Source organism: Chiloscyllium punctatum, chromosome 1, assembly GCF_047496795.1.
Source record: "Chiloscyllium punctatum isolate Juve2018m chromosome 1, sChiPun1.3, whole genome shotgun sequence".
In the NCBI taxonomy this organism is placed as follows: Eukaryota; Metazoa; Chordata; class Chondrichthyes; order Orectolobiformes; family Hemiscylliidae; genus Chiloscyllium; species Chiloscyllium punctatum.
Window position 1 is genome coordinate 133,185,449 of NC_092739.1, and position 25,978 is coordinate 133,211,426.

The 25,978-nt window shown below is 40.8% G+C and overlaps 1 protein-coding gene across 4 annotated transcripts in view; it reads left to right on the plus strand.

Annotated features, from left to right (window-relative positions):
- The first annotated feature begins 555 nt into the window (after positions 1 to 555).
- myo5b (myosin VB) overlaps positions 556 to 25,978 on the plus strand; it is a 268,371-nt gene continuing 242,948 nt past the window's right edge. For all 4 annotated transcript variants that reach the window (XM_072574380.1, XM_072574399.1, XM_072574390.1 and 1 more), the window contains exon 1: positions 556 to 1,019. In XM_072574380.1, the coding sequence (XP_072430481.1) occupies positions 993 to 1,019 (27 nt within the window). In that variant the 5' untranslated portion in view covers positions 556 to 992. The remainder of the gene's footprint in view (positions 1,020 to 25,978) is intronic.

The window sequence follows — 25,978 nt, forward strand, 5'->3', positions numbered from 1 at the left end:
AAAAGCAATAATCTACATCTTGCTTGTTCTACAGATTCAATAAACCAGAAGATGGCTAGACCATGTAAATCTGTAAGAACCCACATGGAAAAGATATGGGCAGCAGCTAGACACTCAAGCCATTTATCACTGAGTCACATCCTTTGGATTGAGCGCCTTTCCCCAGTCCCCCTCTTGTTGGGAAAAAGACTTCACGTTGACAGTGGGAACACAACTTCTCCACTCCCCCCCCCCCCCCCCCCCCCAATCTCTTACTAAATTTTACATCTAACAAATAAAAGTGTGCGAAGTAGAGAAAGAAAAGCGTTGTTTTAAAGCCCTTTAAAAAAGTGGTAAATTACTTGCAGGATCTTTCATTCTGGAAACTGGGGGGGACAAAAATGAGAGTGGAGGCCAGGAGTCCACACTGGGTTTGACAGGGGAAGCAGCGCTCGCAAACAGCAGTCAGTGCCCTGGGGGAGAACGCCAGCACCAGAGACAGGTGTCGCAGTGCTGAAGCCGTCCCTGGCGAGGAGACACAAAACGCGGAAGTCACCAGCAGATGGCTCACCTTCAGCTGGCTCCCACAGCCTGTTGGGGAAAAGGCTGGGTTCAGTGACACCGGAGATTAGAGCACCTTGCGAAGCATTTCACAAACACACACGTATTTATTTTCCTCTCGAAAAGCCCACAGTGTACGTCTCGGGAGCCATTTACGCCGCTGCAACTTTTTGCATAATTGCCCTTTGCTCCGAATTAAAGAGAAAAAAAAACCCATTAGGTCGGGGAGCGGCTTAAAACCTGCGGGGCGGAGATCTTGACACCAATTTTACACCTGAGTGAAAAGTCGCTGGGGAAAGGCAGGAATCTCGCGGAAAATGGCGACTAATGGAGACATTGCTTCGCTAATGTCCAGTTTGGATAATAACTAAAGCAGCTGGGGGACGGCTCCACGTCCATCTGCCCATTGCTTCAGCAGCAGGACGAGGAAGGTGGACAAAGTACAGGGCGACATGTCAGCCTCGGAACTTTACAGCAAGGTGAGTGCTGGGGAGATTGTAACCATTCTAAATGTGTCCGCCTCCTGGATACCACTTTATTAAAAATAACAACCCCCTAGTGTTAAAATCTACAGCTCACTGCAGCACCGAGTCCAGGATAGTAATACTAGGGGGGGAAACAATACAATCCGAATCCTATCCTCATCTTTCACAAAAAATGTTTCATTTTAAAAATCAGTTTCTCCACCTTCCTTCCGTTCGCCCGTGTTTATTTGGAAGCTCCAGTAAACCTTTAAGTTTCCGCTGCCATTGAGATTAAAGTCAAGGCTGCGCGTTGGGTAAAGTTGTGGTAATTTTCATTGTGGCAGATTTTCTTTCTTTTTTGTTTCTTTATTTTGGAAAATAAACGTTTAATATCTCCTCGAAGCTGGTGGTGCGGAACAGGTGTTTAATGGTGCAGGGGAGATTGGGATCGTTTGTAGTTTAGCGATATCGGTAACAGGGCATAAAAATATCTACACCGTTTTGAATAGTTTTTATTTTTAAAAATGCAGTTCTACCTCCTGCACTTTGAGGTTTTGCTGTTGTCTCTTGATCCGGAAAGGCGAAAGGAATTCAATTTAAAAAAACGCATTGCTCTTTAAAAACTCAGATTTAGCAGCATCTGTGGGGAGAACCGATTTAAAGGACAAAGTGTGGGGACCCTCTTTTCGCACGTTTCTCTCCACCGATCCTGTCAGACCTGAGTTTCTCCAGCAATTTCTGTTTTTGTTTGTTTCAGATCTCTGGTATTTACAGTTTTCTGACTTTTAAAAAAAACGATGGATTTATGAAAATGCTGTCGGCCCCTTTTAGTGAAAGTTTGATTTCATTGGAGTGAATGCATCATAAATCTGTACACAGTGAGAATGTCTCTTCCTTGTACTCGATCCGGGGACTGTTTTGATTCCTTAGTCTTTGAATCGGTGATACTAAAGATCAAACTGTGCCTGGATACTTCCAGCAAGCAAAAGGCTTTTCTTTTAGAACACCACTCTGATTTCACAGTTAGTCATAGAGATATACAGCACGGAAACAGAGTCTTCGGTCCAACCCGTCCATGCCGACCAGATATCCCAACCCAATCTAGTCTCACTTGCCAGCACCCGGCCCATATCCCTCCAAACCCTTCCTATTCACATACTCCTCCAAGTGCCTCTTAAATGTTGCAATTGTACCAGCCTCTGGCAGCTCATTCCATACGTGTACTGCCCTCTGTGTGGAAAAAGTTGCCGCTTGGGTCTCTTTTATATCTTTCCCCTCTCACCCTAAACCTATGCCCTCTAGTTCTGGACTCCCTGATCCCTGGTAAAAGCTTTTGTCTATTTATCCGATCCATGCCCCTCATAATTTTGTAAACCTCTAGAAGGTCACCTCTCAGCCTCTGACGCTCCAGGGAAAACAGCCCCAGCCTGTTCAGCCTCTCCCTGTAGCTCAAATCCTCCAACCCTGGCAACATCCTTGTAAATCTTTTCTGAACCCTTTCAAGTCTCACAACATCTTTCCGATTGGAAGGAGACCAGAATTGCATGCAATATTCCAACATTGGCCTAACCAATGTCCTGTACAGCTGCAACACGACCTCCCAACTCCCTGTACTCAATACTATGACCAATAAAGGAAAGCATACCAAACATCACCTTCTCTATCCTATCTACCTGCAACACCACTTTCAAGGAGCTATGAACCTGCACTCCAAGGTCTCTTTGTTCAGCAACACTCTCTAGGACCTGACCATTAAGTGTATAAGTCCTGCTAAGATTTGCATTCCCAAAATGCAGCACCTCGCATTTATCTAAATTAAACTCCATCTGCCACTTCTGAGCCCATTGGCCCATCCTGTCAAGATCCTTTTGTAATCTGAGATAATCCCTTTTGCTGTTCACTACACCTCCAATTTTGGTGTCATCTGTGGGAATTGGTAACGCCGTCCTAAATATTATTGTACATGTAAGATTTTGGAAACGTGATCAAAGTTCACAAAGGCAGCAGGAGGAATTTAGATTAATTTTACTTTTCAAAAAAATTAGACCTGGTAGTGGTGAGTCTGATACAATCACATTTTAGAGAGAAAAAAAATCAGTAATGTCGAAGTGTCAGAAAATCTGGTGACTTTACCAAGTCTGATCAAATGTGATTTACAGCTTTGTGGTTATCTCTGAATTGTCCCCAGAAGTGACCTAGCTAGTGATTTAGATGCATCAAACTGCTGCAGGAAAGTCAAATACAAATAAAATGGGGTAGCTTCCATGCCATCCAGCTAAAACCTTGGATAAAACAAAGGCACAGCCTGCCTAGTCAAGCCTGAAAATACATTCTCAGTAACCATCTGCAGACTTGTGCCAATACAGGGGCTGTGCCACCCAGTCAGTTTCCCAGAAGTCTCCATTCCCATCCCTGGTTAAGTCCTATGCTAATGGCAGAACAGAATGTGCTGTCACCTTTGGTCAGTGGTATAAAATTGCCATAGTCCTTCTGGACCACAGAGCTGTTATGATTTGATTTGTTTTATTGTCACATGCACAGGCAGATCATAGTGAGCAGGGACATACAGGTTATATTGTGAAAGAAAAACTTGGACAGAGTATAACATACAGGCTACATCACACAGGATGTGCACTAGGCAAGATCAATGGGAACAGCATTATTTGAAGTTAGAGAGTCCATTCTTCAGTCTAAACAGTAGGGAGGAAGCTGTTCTTGAGCCTATTGATGTGTGTTTAGATCAGAGTAGTGCTGGAAAAGTACAGCAGGTCAAGCAGCATCCGAGGAGCAGGAAAATCAACGTTTCGGGCAAAAGCCCTACATTAGATGTGTGTTCAAGCTTCTGTACCTTCTGTCTGACAGAAGAGGTTGGAGGAGAGCATTACTGTGGTGCGGTCTTTGTTGATGTTGGCAGCCTTTCTGTGGAAACAAGAGGTATAACTTGAGACATGGATGGTAGGTTGGCTTTTGTGATGGTCTGGGCTGTGCACACAACCTTCTGTTGTTTCTTTATGGTTGTGGGCAGAGCAGTTGCCGTACCAGGCTGTTATGCACCCGGATAGTATGCTTTATATGGTGTATCTGTAGAAGTTGGTGAGGGTTCTTATGGACATACCAAATTTCCTGAGGTATTTGAGGAAGAAGAGGTGTTATTGTGTCACCTTGATCATCACATCCATGTGGGAAGTCCAGAACAGGTTGTTGGTTATCATCACTCCTAGGAACTTGACGCTGTCAAACCCCTCAACGTCTGCTCCATTGATGTAGATGGGGAGGGGGGGGGGGATGTTCTCCTCCTACCTTTCTGAAGGCAATGAGCGGTTCTTTAGTTTTGCTGACATTGAGAGAGAGGTTGTTCTCATTGAACCATGTCACCAAGCCCTTTATTTCCTTTTGTGTTCTGCCTTATTGTTCTCACTAGAGAGACGGGGAGAGAGAGAGAGAGAGAGAGAGAGAGAGAGACAGAGAGACAACTGGTGGTGGTTTAACAGGAGGGTTACTACCAGGTGAGGGGGAAGGTTGAGAAGGAGAGTCTTCATGGTAACCTAAATTGAACCATGCTGCATCGCACACCAGCTGGCTAGCACAATGATATAAAGTAAAAGTAAAGTCATCGTTGTCCCACAGGACCATACAATGATATGAAGTGGCCTTGGGTGACCTCAATATTGACTGTGGAACTCGTGCCTTGTGATTCAAGTCAGCAATGTGAAAGGAAACCTCTGGTTATCATCTAATGAATCAGTTCTCCTCTATATTGAATCCTGCTTTGAAAAGGCACAATGTATTCTTTGTAGAGGTTATCCATATCAACCATGAGGACCACCACAGACTGAGCTAACTGCATCCTGAAGGACATATCTGCCAGACTGGACCTACAGGAGACCAATGTCAAGAGAATCAATAGGTGCAATTTTCCATCAAAGTGTTTGTAGTAGTGACCTTTTCCAGTTCTTCTGGAGCAATGGTTCAATCTTCACACTGAGAATAGCCTGGACTCTACCCATGATATGTAAGCGTGTTAGCAAAATTCCACCAGCAATGCCTCCACTGCTTTTTCTGGATTTAATGGGAAGACTTCATTAATATGGAAGCATTAACTTTAATGATTGGGAAGGTCTTGTCAATCATTTAAAATGACAATAATATGTCTGTCAGGTTGCACCATGCTTAGACTCCACATATTTTATTGATCAGGGAATATAATTGCAGAGAAGGACAGAAAAGGAAACCAATCCTATACTCTGGACCTCACTACCCGATGGGACATCCTGTTCAATGTCCCAAAGATCTGGAGGTGAGAATTGGCCACCTTTGGGTGTCACATGTAGAACCAAGCAGAAACTTGTGACTGAGGAAACATCATCCTTGAATCAATGGACTGAGCTTTTTATTCAATAACACCATATGATATAGGATTAGAATTCGGCCACTTGGCCCATCTAGTCTTCTCCGTTATTCAGTCATTGGTGATATGTTTCCTAACCTCATTCCCCTGCACCTTCACTTACTCCTTGATTCCCATACTAATCAATTATCAAGTTGGCTCCAAGGTGATGTCACCAAAACATTGACAATTTCACTCAATGGCTGTATTTTATTTGAACTAAGGCAAGTTATTGGGATAGTGTGGAAAGAGACTTTTGAGGACCCAGAGTAATGAATGTGCTCTTGTATCCTCAGGTGATACTAGGAGAAAGTGAGGACTGCAGATGCTGGAGATCAGAGCTGAAAAATGTGTTGCTGGAAAAGCGCAGCAGGTCAGGCAGCATCCAAAGGAGCAGGAGAATTGACGTTTTGGGCATAAGCCCTTCTTCAACCCGAAATGTCGATTCTCATGCTCCTTTTGGATGCTGCCTGACCTGCTGCGCTTTTCCAGCAATGCATTTTTCAGCTCCTCAGGTGATACCTAAAGTGACTGGCCTGTTTACTATATACACTGAGAGAACTAACTAAATCAGTGGAGCTGACTCTCCTTTGTAAATATTTAATGAGTTTTCCCCTCCTGTGAGCTGTTAAGGCCAACATTGTAGAACACCACAAAAAGAGAAATTGCTGGAGAAACTCTGTTTATTTGGCAGTGCCTGTGAAGAGAGAAAGTCTTTGAAGCCTGTTCAGAGGAAGGGTCATTGGACTTTAATATTCACACTGCTTTCAGTCCACAGATGTGTCCAGACTTCCCAAGTTTCTCCAGCAATTTCTGTTTTCTGTTTTTGTTTGTTTACAATCTCCAGCACTGGCAGTTCTTTGTTTTGTTTTATTTTAGTGTAGAGCATCAGTAAGTTTGGAAAAAGTTTGGGTGAGCAGGCATGTTAAAGTGAGATACATTTAAATCCTAATTTTGTTCCTGTATGTAGGAAGAAGGAGGTAACAAATTTGACAGTTTTAAGGCCTAGAGAATTGAGAGTCAGTGTGGCAAAGGGCTGATATGCCTTGATTTTAAGTATTGACAATCTGGGTAAAGGTGTGCAGACATAGGATGATATTTTTAAAAAGCTGATTATTAAGACCATGTGATAAGAGTTCAAGTTGGCCATTTAGTTCATTGGGTCTGCTCTGCCATTTAATAATCCTCAACTCCACTTTCCTGCCCTTTTTTACATAACCCTTGATTTGTCCTACAGGTTAAAAAATCTATCTCCGTCTTTAAGATCTGTAAGCCACTTTTCTATGATAAAGAATTGTATAGATTCACTACCTTCTGAGAGAAGACATTTCTCATCATCTCATTTTTAAAGGGTGACCCTTACTCTGAGATTATGCCCTCTGAGAGAGAGTCTGGAATCAAGGAGAGATAACCTTTTGGCACGAGGCCTGTCAAATCGCTGTAGAATCTTTGTATGCTTCAATAAGTCACTTCTCATTCTTAACTCCAATTAGTTTGACTCCACCTCTCTTCAATACAGTAGTTTTAGCAAGATATCCCTTTTTAAATATACTGGATTCCCTTTGAAATAAAGGACAATATTCCATTTGCCTTCCCTCTTTCCTGCTAATGTTTGCATGTTAGCTTTTTGAGATTTATGCACAAGGACACTCAAATTCTTTTGTGCTGTAGCTTTCTGTGATCTTTCTCCATTTAAATAATAGTCAGCTCCTCCATTCTTCCTGCAAAAGTACATAACCTCACATTTTCCCACATGATATTCTGTCTGCCAAGTTTTTGCCCATTCGCTTAACCTTTGTCCACCTGCAGGCTCTGTGAGATAGCCAAATCTACTGGTGGCAAACCACTGAGCCACCATGCCACCCCCCTATAGGGGAGTCGTCAAATTCCAGCTGTAATGTTCTTATTGATTTCTGGATGAAAATGTAAATCCTCACTGGCAAGGAAATGGCTGCATCAACCTCCCACATTCCACCTATAAGACAAAGATCTAGGGCATTCAATTTCTTGCAGGTCAGTAGAGCAAATAACTCTTTAATATCTCAGGGATAGAGCAGAGTTAGCATTTTGAGTCCAGTGATTCTTCATCAGAACTCAATGCTCTTTAAGTAGACCAGCATGTGGCACATTGTCAAGTGCCTGTTGAAAATCCAAATGTATTACCTCCATTGTTCCTTTTTATCTAGCTTGCTTGTTACTCCCTCAAAGAATTCTAATAAATTTGTCAGATATGGTTTCCCCTTAATGAAGCCATTCTGATGCTGCTTGATCATATTATGTATTTTGAATTCTTAGTTGCATCTTTTGGTAGAGGGCATAGGTTTAAGGTGAGAGAGAAAAGATATAAAAGGGACCTAAGGGGCAAATTTTTCAGAGTGGTGCATGTATGGAATGAGCAGCCAGAGGAAGTGGTGGAGGCTGGTACAAAAACGGCATTCAAAAGGCATCTGGATGGGTACATGAAAAGGAAACGTTTAGAGGGATATGGGCCAAGTGCTGGCAAATGGGACTAAATTATGTAGGATAACTTTGGTTGGCATGGATGAGTTGGACTGAAGGGTCTGTTTCTGTGCTATACATCTCTATGACTCTAATAATTGACTAACATTTTCCCAATAACAGACATTATAATGGTATTAAAATAAAATACTGAACATATTATATTCACTAGCATAGCTTTAGACAAAAAGAATGTTGAACTATGATGACAAAGCTGAGTAAATTAGGATATGTATAGAAGTGGGACTCTTTGTCCCAATCATTCTCAGCTACTGAAGTGGTCCGTGCCCATATGGAGCAAGACCTGGACAACATTTTGGCTTGGGCTGATGTGTGATGCATATGTTACTTGCCATGTGTTAAGTGCTAGGCAGTGCTGTCCAACAAGAGAGAACCAGCCAATGCCCCTTGCTATTCAATGACACTATCATCTCTGGACCTCCACTATGAGCATCCTTGGGGGTTCCTGTTGATGGACCCTGAACTAGACACACACACACATTGGTGACAAGATCAGGCCAGGGGCTGAGAATTCTATGGCAGGTAACTTGCCTTCTGAATCTCCAGAGCCTATTCATAAGGTGCAAGATAGGAGCATGACGGAATATTCTCCGTTTGCTGGATGAATGCAATTCCAACAATGTTCAAGAAGCTCAAGGACAAGCAACCGGTTTGATTGGTACCCCATCCACCACTTCCATCATTTGCTCTCTTCACCACCTTCAACAGCATCTTCCAAACTGTTTCACCATGTAGATGGACAAGGACAGCAAGTGCATGGGAATATGATTAGCTGCAGGTTCCCCTCTAAGTGCAACACTACCCTGAACTAGAATTATATCATTTATCTTTCACTGCCCAGGCACAAAGTCCTGGACCTCCTGCTCTTATAGTATTGTGGTTGTACCAATCGCCAAGGACTGTAGCAGTCAAGAAGGCACCTGGCCACCATAACCTTTTTTATTGAGGGTAATTATGGATGAACAGTGGCCTAGCCAGTTGTGCTCATATCCTGTGATATAAATGTTAAAAAATGGCTTTGGCTCCAGTCCTCCCTTTTTTCTCTGTTAGATTGAAAAGTACTATCATGTGGTATGGAATATAGCAATGGAAAACCCATCTGTGTAAATTCAAACAATTTCAGAATTTTTGAAGACTTTTACAATTTCAAGGATAAAATCATATAATTATGCTCACTTCACACTTTTTAAAGCTAAATGTTATTTTCTGTAATTTGTATTTAAATGGCACCTTTTTAAAATGTAATAAAACAAGCACTTCTTCCTGTGAAGCAATAAATGTCATCACCACGTAAACGGGAATGCAAGAGATTTGTAGATGTAATAAATGTATGATATTGTCAATGTAACAAAGTAGAGTACACAACCAGCTTTTCAAAATAAAGCTAACAGAATAATCTTTCTGTGAAAGCAGATGAAGTATGGAAATTTTGTTCTGGTGAGATTCCAAAGTGCCTGCGACATTAAATCACTTTTGTAAAAAAAAACTGGTGAGCTGTAGTTCTGATGTTGGCAGTATCAATAATTAGTATTCAGAAGAATAAAACTAATGTCTGTTGCAGTTTTGGAATATTTGAAAATTAGAACTCCATCTTGTTGATCTTGCTGTGAGGAACATGGGATAATAAACGGTGTTCTTTATCCCCCATTTTACGTTAATTCCCTCTTTCACTTTTAAATGTATCTTGGAGGGAGTGACAAGAAAGAATAGGTTTTTATCGTGATAGAATGATTACAAGGTGAAGATCACATGATAAATTCCAATATCTTGTTTACTGGATTGATTCCTGGTGTGAGACCATTGTCCTCTGAAGAGAGGTTATGTAGAATGGGCCATTATTCCCTCCAGTTTTAGAACAAGAGGTATTTTATTTGGAACATTGGATAAGGAGAAGATTTCTTGGTGCAGATCCTGAGAGCTTGTTTCCCTGGCTGCTGAATGAGGAGACATCATTGGGATTGAGGCAGGGGTTGATCATCTGTGTCTGAAATGAGTAGTAATTTCTTCCCTGAGAACTGTTGAATTTTGCAAGTTCTGTAATGCAGAGAGCTCTGGACATTCAGTAACTCCATCAGTTGCTCAGTATTTCAAGTATGGAAATAACAAGGGAGTTCAGCAAGCAATTAAGATGACAAGTTGAATGTTGTCATTTATTGCAAAGGAAATGGAATATGAAAATTTTTTTTTGTTTTACTAGGCATTGATGGGACCAAACCTGGTGTGTTATGTACAATTTTGGTCTCTTTGTTTCAACACAATCATTTCTTAAATAATTTTGGATAATAATTTGACTGATTTCCGGTATGTGTTTATCTTTTTGAGAGAATCTTGAATGTATCCATTGAGGTTTAGAGATATGAGGCGTCATCTTATTGATGATCCTAAGGGGATTTGATTGGATGACTCACCTTGTGGGAGAGACCATACTCGGGAACACAGTTTAAAAATAGGGATTTTCTAATTTAAGATGTGTGGTGTCCCTGGAATACTCTTCCCCAGAGAGTAGTTGTGGCATTGTCATTGAATATTTTTAAGCAGTGGTAGATTAAATTCTTGACTAACAAGGGACTTGGATCATTGAAGGCAGATCAAATATTGAATTGTGACCACTGTCAAATCAGCGGTGATCTTTGTTGAATGGTGGAGCAGGCTTGAGGGACCAAATGGCCTATTCCTTTCATCTGTTCATGACTGAGATAGATGTTTGGGTTCTTGGGATCAAGGGAAATGGAAATCAGTGAGAAAATGAGATTAAGATCAAACTTGAATGTGACCTTATTGAACGATTGAGCATACTCGCTCTTGATGTGAAGGCGCCGGTGTTGGACTGGGGTGTACAAAGTTTAAAAATCTCGCAACACCGGTTTATAGTCCAACAGATTTATTTGGAAGCACTAGCTTTTGGAGTGCTGCTGCTTCATCAGGTAGTTGTGGAGTTACTCCACAACCATTTGATGAAGGAACAGTGCTCCGAAAGCTAAAGCTCCCAAATAAACCTGTTGGACTATAAACTGGTTTTGTGAGATTTTTAACTTTGTGCTTTTTCTTGTGTTCTAACCAATACTGGTATCCCCGTTGGAAATGTCACTCTGGATTGATAACTTGGAGTTCATTCGACTAATTGGAGAGTGCTATAAAATGGATTTTCCTTGAAATATAGAGGTGCAATAGATATCTTTTATCTTTTATATAGATTCTCATAATGTGTAATAAATCTTAATATCCAATAGCCTAACAGATTTGATTTGGAACTGTTACCCAACTCTATGTATTAACATTAGTTCTTGATGTATTTTGGAACCCACCCAGACCCATTCCCCTACATTTACCCCTTCACCTAACACTATGGGCAATTTAGCCTGGCCAATTCACCTAACCTGCACGTTTTTGGACTGTGGGAGGAAACCGGAGCACCCGGAGGAAACCCACGCAGACACGTGGAGAATGTGCAAACTCCACACAGACAGTCACCTGAGGCGGGAATTGAACCAGGGTCTCTGGCGCTGTGAGGCAGCAGTGCTAACCACCGTGCTGCCTACGATGATTGTATCTATTTTTATATAAGATGACAGGTTTGTCAAGCTTAATACAAGGGAACTGCTTGTATTATGTCCAGTTAACTTTGGTAAGATATGTGTTCCTCTAGAGCTTACGCTGTCTTTAAGCTGTTAATTTGCATTTTGAATGAACAACCCCAGTTTGTTCTTTTTAAAATATTGAAACTCTTAATTACACCTATTGTGACAAGTGAGTGAATGTTACACCTCCTTTACAAGTTGGTGCAAATTGGTTTCTGAGGGACAGACTGGCTGTGAAATGTTTGCTCTTTCTGTAAGAGTGGTGTCTAGTGCCTTTTGGCATCAAATGTAAGATCAGGAATTGAAAGAATTGTAGAGAGGAATGGTTTTAACCTGCATTCCACACTTTGGTGCAGTCTGTTAGAGCTGGGATGCATGGCACCAACCTAGAACTGAAAAGGGGAACTGAAAGTTTGGGAGTCAGGAGTCAAAGTTTCAAACAAATTACAGCTTTGAGGGGAAATTGGATTCTCTTGTAGGAGAAAGTAGGGTTTTTTTTTCTATTTTGTTTTGCATTGACTTTGACTTTGTTTTCATGCAGCTTTGATTTTGTGTGCTGCTGTCTTTTGAAATTTGATATTCAAATATGATTTTGTGTCACTACCTTTTTGTATGAAGTGATTTTCCTGTGTTAGCCTTCAGAACATTTTTCACTCCCATATTATCTCCTCCAAGCTTCTGTCTTACAATGAGGAGTCACCCTGGACTTGAAGCATTTAACTTTGTTTTTCACTCCGCAGATGCAGTCAGACTTGCTGAGTTTTCCCAGCACTTTTTTAAAAATACATATTACTTCAGGTTTCCAGCATCTGCAGGACTTTATCTATTCCCCTTTCTTTGCTATATTGCAAGGGCAAGAGCTATTAGTGAAATCCGGCAGAGAAGAAATGTTTACAAGCCATTCAGTTCAAGTGGTAAATAGGGATGGACAACAAATGCTGACACAGTAAGTTCTCTAACCACCCCACACCCCACCCCCACCCCACCCCACTCCACTTCCTCTGGCCAATCCCATAAACATTGTCTTTTATAAAAAGAGCTGATCTATGGAATATATTGTGCCCTGTAAATTCTAAGAAAGTGAGTGAGGACTGCAGATGCTGGAGATCAGAGCTGAAAATGTGTTGCTGGAAAAGCGCAGCAGGTGATGCTGCCTGACCTGCTGCGCTTTCCCTGTAAATTCTACTTGTGGGTGAATTTTTCTTTTGAGTGCAATGCTTACTGAGTAAAGCAATCCCCTCTTCCTCATACTTTGCCTCATTAGTATCTTGTCTTCAACCGCTCGGGTCATGTGCACTGGAATTCTTCCCCTAACTTAAACACATTTCTCTTCTCCATTTTAACACCACCTCTAAAGACCCACCTCTTCAATTAAACTACTATTATTTAATTTTTGCTTTAGTGCTCATTTCTGTCTGATTACATACTTCATTGAGTATCCTGGATATCTTTCTATGTCATTGTGCCTTTATAAGTGGGTGGAATTGTATAAAGTCTGCACACCACTGGAGAGAGGAATTCAAATGAGGTGGCAATGATGCAATTTCACTTTCTCCTAGTATGATCTCATTTCAAGTTCATTCTGATAGAAACCAATATCAAGCTGGTACCCAGTGTGAAAACATTAGCTAAATTTAAAATGACTAGTTGGCATGTTTGCAAGTACTGTTCAAACCTATTAACCAATGTATTATTATTGTAGTTTATTAATTTGGCTTCTGTCAGTTATGCGTGTGCACTCCTCTCTCCAACCAGCTTCTTCACTGTGCCTTTCATTACGTATGTGTGACTGTTTTGTATTTATTTAGGGATGTGGGCATTGCTGCTAAGGTCAGCATTTCCTTGGTTGTCCTTCAGTAGGTGATATTGAAGCACCTCCTTCACTGTAAAGAAGTGACTTACCTTTTCAGAGTGCTGTTAGAGTTAACCACATTGCTGTGCATGTGGACTTGCATATTGGTGGCAAAATGGAGATTTCCTTCCCTGATCTCAGTGAAATAGATTAGAACATAGAACATTACAACTCGGTACAGGCCCTTCGGTCCTCTGTTACACCGACCTGTCATATAATCTGAAGCCCATCTAACCTACACTATTCCATGTACGTCCATATGCTTGTCCAATAACGACTTAAAGTTGGCGAATCTACTACTGTTGCAGGCAAAACATTCCATACACTTACTACTCTCTGAGTAAAGAAACTACCTCTGACATCTGTCCTATTATCTATCACCCCTCAATTTAAAGCTATGCCTCCTCATGCTCACTGTCACCATATTTGGAAAAAGGCTCTCCCTGTCCACCCTATCTAACCCTCTGATTATCTTATATGTCTCTATTAAGTCACCTCTCAACCTTCTTCTCTCTAACGAAAACAGCCTCAAGTCCCTCAGCCTTTCCTCGTAAGACCTTCCCTCCATACCAGGCAACATCCTAGTAAAACTCCTCTGCAACTTTTCCAAAGCTTCCACATCCTCCTTATACTGCGGTGACCAGAACTGTGCGCAATACTCCAAGTGCGGCCGCACCAGAGTGTTGTACAGCTGTAGCATAACCTCCCGGTTCTGGAACTCTATCCCTCTGTTAATAAAAGCTAATACACTATGTATGCCTTCTTAACAACCCTGTCAACCTGGATGGCAACTTTCCAGGATCTGTGTACCTGGACACCGCGATCTCTCTGCTCATCTACACTACCAAGAATCTTACCATTAGCCCAGTAATTTGCATTCCGGTTACTCCGGCCGAAGTCTATCACTCCACACTTGTCCGCATTAAACTCCATTTGCCAGCTCTGCAGCTTATCTATGTCTCTCTGTAACCTACTACATCCTTCGTCACTATCCACAACTCCACCGACCGTAGTGTTGTCTGCAAATTTACTAACCCACCCTTCTACGCCCTCTTCCAAGTCGTTTAAAAAATGACGAATAGCAGTGGACCCAGCACCAACCCTTGCAGTACACCACTGGTAACTGAACTCCAGGATGAAAATTTCCCATCATCATCTACCACCCTCTGTCGTCTTTCTGCAAGCCAATTACTGATCCAAACAACAATCCAGTAGTTTCATAGTACCCACTTTTATTTCAAGTTTTTAATTAAATCAAACTTAAATTCCCAGTTGCCATGGTGTGATTTGAACTCATAAGTTGACCAACATAATCACCATGCTATTCTAATTGATAGTTAATCCCTATGCAACCTTTTTTTAAAAAAAATGAAAGGACATCATGAGATTTGGATCTTAGGAAAGAGGCAGCATATGCTGACCATCCGATTGAGCAATTCCACATTTCTGTTTGAGTTGCTTTTTCTCCGTCTGTAGGTTAGATTTGCTCTTTAAAATTAACTCCAGTCTAATTCATTACCCATTTCCTTCTGGTAGTGCTCATCCTTGACATTTATGTCATCACTTAATACATTATAAAATCCTGGCAGTGCTGATGTTGTAGCTATGGTTTTTTCCTTTTCTTCTCTTTTGCATGAACAAAAAGAAAAGGAGAATGAGGCTAGAATGGTAGTTGAGGTTCAAAGTGATGGTGATAATTCAGTAGTATGTGCGTCATGAAGGTCTTTGATCTGATTGAAGTCTTCAAGGTATTAACAAGAAAAGACAGGCTAGATGAAGATAAACTAAACTACTTCGCTGGTTGGAGACATTAGAAACAAGAAGCATGTTAGGCAATGCTTGCACATACAAAGGCTGGCTGAGAATCGGGACTCGTCACCACCCACAAACAGTAGTGAATATTGGATCAATTCTTAATTTTAAACCTGAGAAATTTTAGTTAAGCAAAGGTATTAATGGATATGGCCCAAAGGCAGGTATACAAAGTCACAGATGTCATTGAATGGTGGGAAAGGTTTGAGGGGCTGAATGTTCACCTGTCCCCATATAGTTAGCTAATAGAAAATGCAGGTGCAAAAGGATGATCAGGAAGACCAAGAGAATATTATAAACTCATAGTTCCCCAACTCTTAGACTGGGATCTGGGAAGGTAGAGGTTTAGGAGTGTGTCACCTCTGTGTTCTTTTCCTGCTTGTATAGAGGTTCTGGGTTGCTGTGCTACACAGGGTGCAATAAATGGTCTTCATTTCCTAAGCATTGTGGTTTAAACCCAATTATCACTATTCTGGATAATCAGTGCATGCACAAAAGAATGTTTATTCCCCTAGACTATTAGTGGTGGTGTTGCAAAATGAAGTGAGTGACCTTTCCACCTCATGGCAAGAGAAATGAAGTGATTGATGGTGAATAGTTCAAACACTTGACTGTCAAATGAGATGAAGGCATTGTATGTTTGAGACTTCCTTCGTGCAGTATATGGCAGGGATATGATGTTGAATGCTCCTACCATACCTTCCCTGGCCAAATCTTTGTTTCTACCAACACTGATTGCTGTAGGGGGAATGATGGAGTTTGTACTCACTCCCCAATTTGTGAGACGCCACCTGTGCCAGGTGCCATTCTCTTGCATTTGACTTCATGCAGTCCCGCTCTCACTGCTTTCAGATTGATTTGGGCCTTCCTGCAGACACGATCCGCGAGAGATTCTTTTGAGGAAGAAATTCTGTTGTGAATGTGAAACTATGCTGCCATTTCAAGTTCATCCAGGTCTTCAAATCTGGTAGTAAGAGGACTTTTCACACATTCTAACTGAATATTCATCACTGAGGGCTCGCCATCATAATTTATGCATAACTTCCTCCAAAACTGAGGGAAAGCTAGTCTACTTGTTGCAATGCAGAAGCGCTGACGTGTTAATCCAGTGATCCAGATAATGTTTGGGGATCTGGGTTCGAATCATGCCACAGCATTGAGTTCAATTTTTAAAAAAAACTGAAAATATGGATGCAGTGATGACCATAAAACCATTGTCAATTGTTGGAAAAAATCTGTCTAGTTTGCTAATGTCCTTCCGGGAAGGAAACTGTCCCTTATCTGGTCTGGCTTATGTGTGATTCCAGACCCACAGCAATGTGGTTCACTCTTAATGTCCTCTGGGATGGGCAATAACTGTTGGCCTAGCCAGTGAAGCCCTCATCCCATGATCGGTTTTTAAAAAAAATTCAATATTTCTGCTATTTATCTGCTCGGGTTTGTATGCTTGTTTTGATTATTATGTTTCTACAGTGATTGACATGAAAGTCTTTTTATTTTTAAATGGTCGCATCCATCACAATTGGTATCACCGCATACTAAAGACCATTTGGTTGATATTATTTCCATTTCTTTTTGTCCTGCCATCTTTGTTTATGCAATGTTTACCCTGTAGTATCTGTTAAAGGAGCTTAGTTGAGGTTGCATCAACCCTAGCGCAGTCTGCCTATTGATTTTAGTTTAAGATGGTGACTTGAAATGGACAGGAGTGCATTCAGAGGCAGCAACATTTGAAATAATAGGAGAACCTGGAAATCCCAAATAAAAACTGAAAGTTCTGGAATTCCAAAGAAAGTATTTTTAAAAGAAAAGAAGCAAAAATGCTGGGAGAATCTAAGTCAGGCAGCATCTATGGAGGGAGGAACAGAGTTAATGTTTCATTCTGATATGTGTTGCCAGACCTATTGAGTTCTCCTCCAGTGGTTTCTCTTTGAATTTAAAGAAGATTCGTCTGCATTGCATCTTAAATAGCACCTCCAGGTTACTGTTCTGCGTTCTGAAGAGCACGGCATGTGAAATGTTAACTCTGCTTTCTCAATACAGATGCTGCCAGACCTGCTGAGTTTCTCCAGCAATTTCTGCTTGTGTGAATGATGACATTGCAGTTTATTTATAGATTTTTATGTTGCTTTTATATTTTAAAAAAAGTCTCCAGATGCACTGGAAATTACACTGGCAGCAAGAAAGGTACAAGTAATGAAACTATTTAGATCTGAGATTTTATTTTGATCATGATGATAGGCAAATTTGTAGTGACAGGCAAAGAATATGTAAAGCTAAGTGATGAGACATTGTTAGCTTTATAAATCTTTCTTCCATATTTAACACTAGTGTGGTATGCATGTCTTGTGAACATGTTGGAATTACCACTGATTTCTGGTTTTGCCCTGCAATGTAAATTGCATGGATTTAGCACATTAGGAGTAATGCTGCATCACTGAGTGTGCACAGCAGATGATAAATAATTCTGCAGTACCTGACTCCAGCATTTGCGCTCTGTTTCTTTGCAGGACATTTCAATTTGGCAAGCAATTGCCTGATTGAATTCTTTGCTGAGAGATTTGAAGTACTATGTCATAAAGAAAGACATTTTAATTAAGGATTTGCTCAGCATACAGATGTGATCATCTTGCCCTTGTGATACAGTGATCAATTAGAATCATTGCTATAAAGCAGATGAAACAACCTTTCGAGGAGGGGACAAATATTTAGACTTGAACTACAACAGCAACAAATCTGAAAGCAAAACATGTGATATATGGACAATTGCAATAATTTCAATTATCTGAATCTGCTTTATTTGGGGGATTTTTGTTCAAACTGTATTTTGTAGCAGTTTAGGTGGGTGACTCTTTTTACTATAGCCAATATTATGCAATAGCAAAATTTTCATTTGCAATTAGTCATAGTCATAGAGATGTACAGCATGGAAACAGACCCTTCGGTCCAACCCGTCCATGCCGACCAGATGTCCCACCTGCCAGCACCCGGCCCATGTTAAGAACTTTTGCTTTATTATTTAAAAGTTCAAGCATATCATTTGAATGCATAGAAAACAGCATCAGGACCTATTAACATTCTAATATTGCCTTTTTACTGCGTGCAAATGATGTCCCTAGTTTATGAACATCCGACTCAGAAATGTTTGTACTTATGAATGTGATTCCATATAAATGTAATTTCAAAGATCTGAAATTAGTGTGTTTTCTGTACTTATTACAAATGGCTATTTCATTATTGTCCGAAGTTAAAAAATCACACACCAGATGAAGGAGCGTCGGTCCGAAAGCTAGTGTGCTTCCAATTAAACCTGTTGGACTATAACCTGGTGTTGTGTGATTTTTAACTTTGTAACCCCAGTCTAACACCGACATCTCCAAATCATCATTGTCCTGCATTGTGACTTCAGGGCAGAAGTTGTTCACAGCTGGAGGACTGCCTCTATATTTGCGCACAAGTGCCAAGCAGTGACCATCTCCAGAAGGCAAATCTAATTTTCCTTCTGGGATTCAATGGTATCCCATTGCTGAATACTCCCACCATCATTCTGGAACTTACTATTGACCATGCACTGAACTAGAGGAGCCATCCTTCTTGAGGAAGAAAAAGGAGGCATATAATCTGTACCAGAATAATAATAGATATCAAGAAGAGTGCCTCGAATGAAGAGAGAACCTAAAGCTGGAATAAAGAAAGCTGAGAGGGGGCAAGAGGAAAGCATGGCAGGCTGCTCTAAAACAAATAGTTAAATGTTCTTCAAGCGTATTATTAAAGATTACTGAAGCAAAAGGTATGGCAGAAGTGTGAAATGAATACTTTACTTTTTTCTAACCAAACTAGAAGATGGTGACAATAGCCTAGTTGAAATATGGGTGCTGAGCAACGAACAGTATTATGATAAATGAAGAGCCGTTTTCCCACCTGGTCCTCAGCCAGTCTTCCTTCTCAGATAACAACAATCCAATTCTCCCTTAAATGCTTTGATTGAATCTACCTTTGCCATCTGTCAGGCATTCCAGATCCTAACCATTTGGTGCTTTTTAAAAAAAACCTTGCATTTTTGCTGCAGCTTTTGACACTGAATCTGTGTTGGCCCATTTTTAGATCTATCTGCTATTGGGAACAGCTTCTTCCTAGTTACTCTGTCCTTCCAGCCCTCATGAGTTTGATTGCCTCTTAAATCTCCTCTCAATCTCACCTTTCAAACCAAACTTTTCCAATATATTTACTCCCTTTGTCTTCCTTCTGTTCTGATGAAAAGTCACAGAGCTGAAACATTTAGTGCACAGATGCTGCCTGATTCACTGAGAATTTCCATTTCTTTTGCTTTTTATTTCTCATTTGCAGCATCTGCATTATCATGCTTTGCTCTTGTCCAACATAATCAATAATGTATTATATTTTTATATTATACAATATTGTGACAACAGTAATATAAAAATCTTTATAATTGACATATGTTGATGTAACAGCTTAGACATTTGGAATAATAATGGACAAGCGCTCAACATATCTAGGTGACAATTTTTATTTGTGTACTAAGGCCACTGCAAAAGAGTTAGAAAGAAATGAAATTTAATTGTTAAGCATTTACCATTAATATTGGCAGCAGTGATTTTCTGGGTTCAATGTTTTCTGTTCTCATTAGCTGCTAAACAAATCTAGAAGAAAGATTTGTACATCGTGTCCTCCTGTCTGTGGTTTTAATGTATCTCAGCTCCCTGAAATCTGGAAAAAAGAATGACTTTATCAAGATTAGACTGCTTATTGTTGAATACCATTTCCCCCAGGCTACCCTCTCCTTACTCTACTCCTTTGTTCCTTTCCTGAAGGTGCTATCTCATATTAGAGTATCGTTCCTTTTGTAGTACTGTACTCTGGCACGTTGCATGAGTGCCCAGGCTTAATAAGGTTGTCAGGGTAAATTTATATTAATGATAGTTGTCATCTCAACTCAAGCAGACTCTCATGTCTCTCTACAATATGTCCCTGGAACTCAAGCCTGCTATTCTGGAGTTGACACACAAGATAAAGGTTTTATCAATGTTTTGTCAAAGTTTCCCAATGTACTTGTCTGTTTAGACCCAGGCAAGCAGAAAGCATGAAGCAGGTTTTTATACCTGACAAGAATTATTATTTATTACAAATAGGTGATTGTCTATCTATAGCTAGAATCTGAACTATTGACACACAACTTGATTAGTTAAAACTCTAACACCGTTAAGGCCCTCTATGGTGCAGTGGTAATGTTTCTACCCCAAGGCCAGGATGCCCAAGTTCAAGTCTCACCTGTTCCAGAGATGTGTAATAACTTCTCTGAACAGGTTGATTAGGAAAACAAATAGGTAAAATTTTGTTTTCACCCAGACAAACAAGAAACTGGTGTTATGAGTGGAGGGAAAACTGGAAAAACTAGTCTGTGCCTAGAAGGTTTGCTGAGATGATCCTTTTTTTGTTGTTTGGCAGGACTAGTTCTTCAATATCTCTTCTCCACATACAGTCTTCACACCCTTCCAGGAGGCACAGACTGATTCACAAATTATAAGGTCTATTGATTATTGGTTAAAAACCACAACTTCCAGCAACTGATGAGAAGGCAAAAACTGAGGATGATACAAAATGTTTACAGAGAGATGTAGACAGGTAAAGCGAGTGGGCAAAAATGTGGCAGATAGAATATATTGTGGAAAAATGTGAGGTTATGTGTTTTAGCAAGAAGCATAGGATAACTGATTATTATTTAAATAGATGCACAAAGACTGCAGAAACTACAGTCCAGAGGAATTTGAGTGTCCTAATATATAAATCACAAAAAGCTACCATGCAAGTGTCATAGAATAATGGGGAAGGCAAATAAAGTACTGGCCTTTATTTCAAAAGGGATGGATTATAAAATATGAAGGGAACACATCCAAAGAACTGCAAATGCTAGAAAACCAAATCAAAAACAGAAATTGCTGGAAAAATGCAGCAGATTTGGTACTCATTGGAGTTTAGAGGAATGAGAGGTGACTGTTTTGAAACATACAAGATTCTTAGATGAGTTGAAAGGATAGATGTGGAAAGGTTGGTTGTTTCCCTCTGTGAGAGAATCTTGGACCAGAAACCATCAACTCAGAAGAAGGTGCCACATAGACACAGATCAAGCAGATTTATTTTTTTGACAGGTTGTCCATCTGTGGAATTGTTCTTCACAGCAGGCTGTTGAGGTTGGATCATGAAGTATTTGAAGGATGTGTGACACAGCCTTTTAACCAGTGACAAAATTGAGAGCTATTGGGAATGGGTAGGAAATTGGAGTTGATTATCAGATCAGCCTGCTCAGGTTGGAACGGTAGAGCAAAATTGAATAGCCAATTTTTGCTCTTAGGTCTTATGATCTTGAGGGAAAATAAACTGAATAACTTCAGGTATTTTCTACTGTGGAGAGAGACCGACTAACTGACCACCTCCCTTTCTGGAGATCTGAAGGCTTCTGGTGATGTTGTTCATATACACCAGCCACTAAGGAGCCAATCATAAAGTTGGCTGGCAGATAGCTTTTGTCATCCACTGCTGGTCACAACTCTACAAACTGATCAGTTGCTTGTTGCTGGCTGAATATCACATTTTGTACAGACCCTGGTGCCAGTCTGTCTTGAATTTTATTGGTGCTGTACCATCCAGGCAAGTGGGGAGTATTCCAGCACACTCTTGATTTGTGCCTTGTAGATAGTGATCAGGCTTTGGGGTGTCAGAAGATGAGTTATTTGCACAGTATTCCTAGCTTCTAACCTATTTTTGTAACCACTTTTTGCTTATGTGGTAAGTCCTGTTGAGTTTCTTGTCCGTGGCAATGCCAAGGATTTGGTAGTTGAGGATTCAGTGAGGGTAATACCACAAAGTCAAGGCACAGTGTTTAGATTCTCTAACTGGAGATGGTCATTGTCTGTCTGCATTTGTGTGGCATAAATGTCACTTGCCATTTTTCAGCCCAAGCCTGGATATTGTCCAGATATTGTTACATTTGACCATGGATTGCTCTAGTCTCTGAGTTGTGAATGAGCAATCAACAACGAACATCCCCACTTCTGACATTATATGGAGGGAAGGTCTTTGAAGCAGCTCAAGGTCCATTTATTCCTGTTTTGCTCGGGATCTTTTGTACTACACTTGGTTAAATGCAGCATTGATATTAAGGGTGGCCATACTCACCCCTGGAATTCAGCTGTTTTATCCATGTTTGAACTAAGGCTGTAATAAGGTCAGGAGCCTTTGCAGAAAATCCAAACTGGCGTCACTGAGAAGGTTCTATGTGATAGAACCTTTGACGTCTTCCATCACTTTATTCTTGATTGAAAGCAGAATTATGGAGCAGTATTTGACTTATTTGCATTTGTCCTGCTTTTTGTATACAGGACATAGCTGGACAATGTTCCACATGGTGGGGTCGATGCCAGTGTAGTAACTGTACTGGAAGAGCTTGGCTAGAGGTGTGACTATTTCTGGAGCACAAGTCTTCAGTACTATTAGTGGACTGTTGTCAGGATCCATATCATTGAAGCATTTGTTGCCTCAACCATTTCTTGATATCATGTGCAGCGAATCAAACTGACTGAAGACTAGTATCTGTGATGATGAGGACTACTGGAGAAGACAGAGTTGGATCATCCTCTGGACATTTCTGACCAAAGTTTGTTGCAAATGCTTAAGCCTTATCTTTTGCACTGGTGTGCTGAGCTCTTCCATCATTCTGCCAACTAAATTGAAGTGGTTAGTAAAACAATCACTCAATCTACATTTGCTTTCCACAATATCGAGCAGATAGGGCACAGAAACTGGGACATGGTGAGAGGAGATGGATGAATATTATACCTCGACTATTTGCATCAGAAGGAGAGGGGCTTATCAATGTGGTGGAAGCACGATTGTATTAGATTCCCTACAGTGTGGAAACAGGCCCTTCGGCCCAACCAGTCCACACCAATCCTCCGAACAGTAACCCATTCAGACCCATTTTCCTCTAACTAATGCACCTAACACAATGGGCAATTTAGCATGGCCAATTCACCTGGCCTGCACATTTTTGAACTGCGAGGAAACCGCAGCACCTACAGGAAACCCATGCAGTCACTGGGAGAATGTCTGTCTGTGTGGAGTTTGCACAGTCTCCCAAGGCTGGAATCGAACCTGGGACGCTGATGCTGTGAGGCTGCAGTGCTAACCACTGTGCCACCCATCTTGTGAAAGAAGTGCTGACTTGTAAAGGAAGGGGAAAGTAATTTTGGTAGAATTGTACTGGAAATGATCTACGGATGGTAGGTGATCTTTCAAATGCAGAGGCCTGGTTTGGGTTCAGGGTTGTGGCAGAAAGAAATGAAGAGAAATTAGTGTCAACTGGACGGAATCGTGCAAGATTTGAGAGGAACAAGGTCAGAGGCACGAGAAATGGGATGAACTCATTTAAGGGAATTTCTCTAACACAAAGGCAATACAATCTTTCTGTCTCTGACCACGACTGTTGCAGAATAATTTAAAATTAATCATTTAGCAAATTAACAACTGCTCCCAACTATCAGTCCCATTCAACAATAAAAACATCCCTGGATTGTTCACCCACCCCACGACTAGTGCCTCCATATCCATGAGAAGTCATGCACTTTTCAGAAAAGTATGCCTGAATTATAGCTCTTCAAATATGTATGGCATGCTAGGAAAGCTAGTATCGAGAACTAGCATCTTGCCTGCCTTTTAAAAAATGTCACCTTTTTTTTAGAACATGTGAAACAGAAATGGAAAATTATGTCTTCCCCTTGAGATGGAATTTGGCGCTCTCAGGTGATCAATATGAAAAACATAAATGTGTTAGAATACAGTAGATTAATGAGTTGTTAGTCCCAACCAGGTGGAGCTGTTCTACTTTGCTGATTAGCAGATTATTGTAATAAGTTTGTATTTTATGGTTGTCATGTGTTTCCATTCCTATGGGAATGGAAGAAACTATGAAGTAAGACACAGTCGTTTGAAGGAAAGCATGATCTCCATGTGAAGATAATCACCAGGCACACAATGAATTAAGTTTTTAACCTCTTAGAAAATTAAAAAAAAATTAAGGGAAGTTTTCTTGGAAAATTCGTGTTTTTCATAGTCGAAGTATGTTGCGTAAGAGAGCTATGTTCTTGTAACATCAGCCATTTTAACAGCCAGAACTGGTGTTAACTTTTAAATTAATTTTTCCAGAAATTTCTGAAGAAGTTAACAGGTCTCAGTTTCTGTGAAAGCAGGTTGACGTTTTGAGTCCAGTGACCCCTGCCCCCACCCTGGCCACATCTTTTACCATCGCACACCCTCCCCACTGTGCCCCTCCTGAAATCTGCCCACGTGTGACTTAAACCATCGTATAGCACATGTGCCAGTGTCAGCAAATGCAACCAAAAATAAAACTCCAATTGACATCCCAAAGGACCTGTTCATCTGGAATTACTAGTTGTTGCTTATTCTGCACAACAATTTACTCTTTCTTAAAAAAAACTTGCCTACTTGAAAGCTAGTTGGCTTTTGAATAGTTGAAATTAATTTGCAATACCTTGCATTGTCTGAAATTAAAACCTTGATTATATCAGCGTTAAAAAAAGTTTTTGTGCTTACCTTCAAACCTTTCCTCTGTCTGCTATCTCTTCCAGCTCGCTTTCCCTTCCTTGCTATGTGGCCCTCTGATTCAGGCTTTGGATGTACGTTTCCGACAACGTCTCGCACTCGTGCCCTCCTGACTTTTGGTAGAACCCTCCGCTTGAAGTACCCTCCCTAAACCCACTGCCGCCACCACAACCAGTACTCACGGTGGCAGTGGGCGGCACGGTGGCATAGTGGTTAACACTGCTGCCTCACAGCGCTAGAGACCCGCGTTCAATTCCCACCTTAGGCGACTGACTGTGTGGAGTTTGCACATTCTCCCTGTGTCTGCATGGGTTTCCTCTGTGTGTTCCGGTTTCCTCCCACCGTCCAAAGATGTGCAGGTCAGGTGAATTGGCCATGGTTAGGTGAAGGGGTAAATGTAGGGGTATGGGTGGGTTGTGCTTTGGCGGGTCGGTGTGGACTTGTTGGCCCGAAGGGCCTGCTTCCACACTGTAAGTAATCTCCTCTCCCTCCCCCTCAGTTTCCCAGAGGAATTTTTTTGAATAGTCAGCCAAACTTTCAGTCTGTCTTCTTAAATATCTCTCCAGTACATTTTGGAATATATTCCATTTATTTATTATTCCCAAGGCAGTATTCCTTCCCCCCACTGCCACTTGCAGCACCTTGTGATTGTTCTGCATGAATACTGCATGAATATAAAATGTTGCAGCAATGCATATTATAATACTGCCATGAGCAACAGCAATAGAAATGGACATTGTGTGCTTCATGATATTGAAATTTGCTTGATTATTGCTTTGTAGCTTGAAAATCCTAAGTTAAAAAGCTTTTGTGGTCTTTTGAGATTCTAGGAAATTAGTAAATTAGAAATGAGCAATTATGCAATGAATCATAATCTCCACACCCTGAGAATGCATGGAGGCATAATGAGGGAGTAACTTGAGGTGGTAAATGGTCTGGTGTGAATTTGAGGAAGTTGTTTTGGAATGGGGTATGTTGTGGGTGGGGGGAGGGGGAGATAAAGCTACACTGGACAGAAGTGCCGAAAACAGTGATCAAGGAAGTGACCATTGAGTTTGTGAAGGCCTAACTATGACAAAGCAGTGTGCAGTAGGCACGTAAATTGCATTGTTCTCTGAACGGCTATTCGGTTTTTAGTAGCTAAAGTAAAACCTTCTCAAATGATTTGCCAATGTATTTTTTCTTTGCA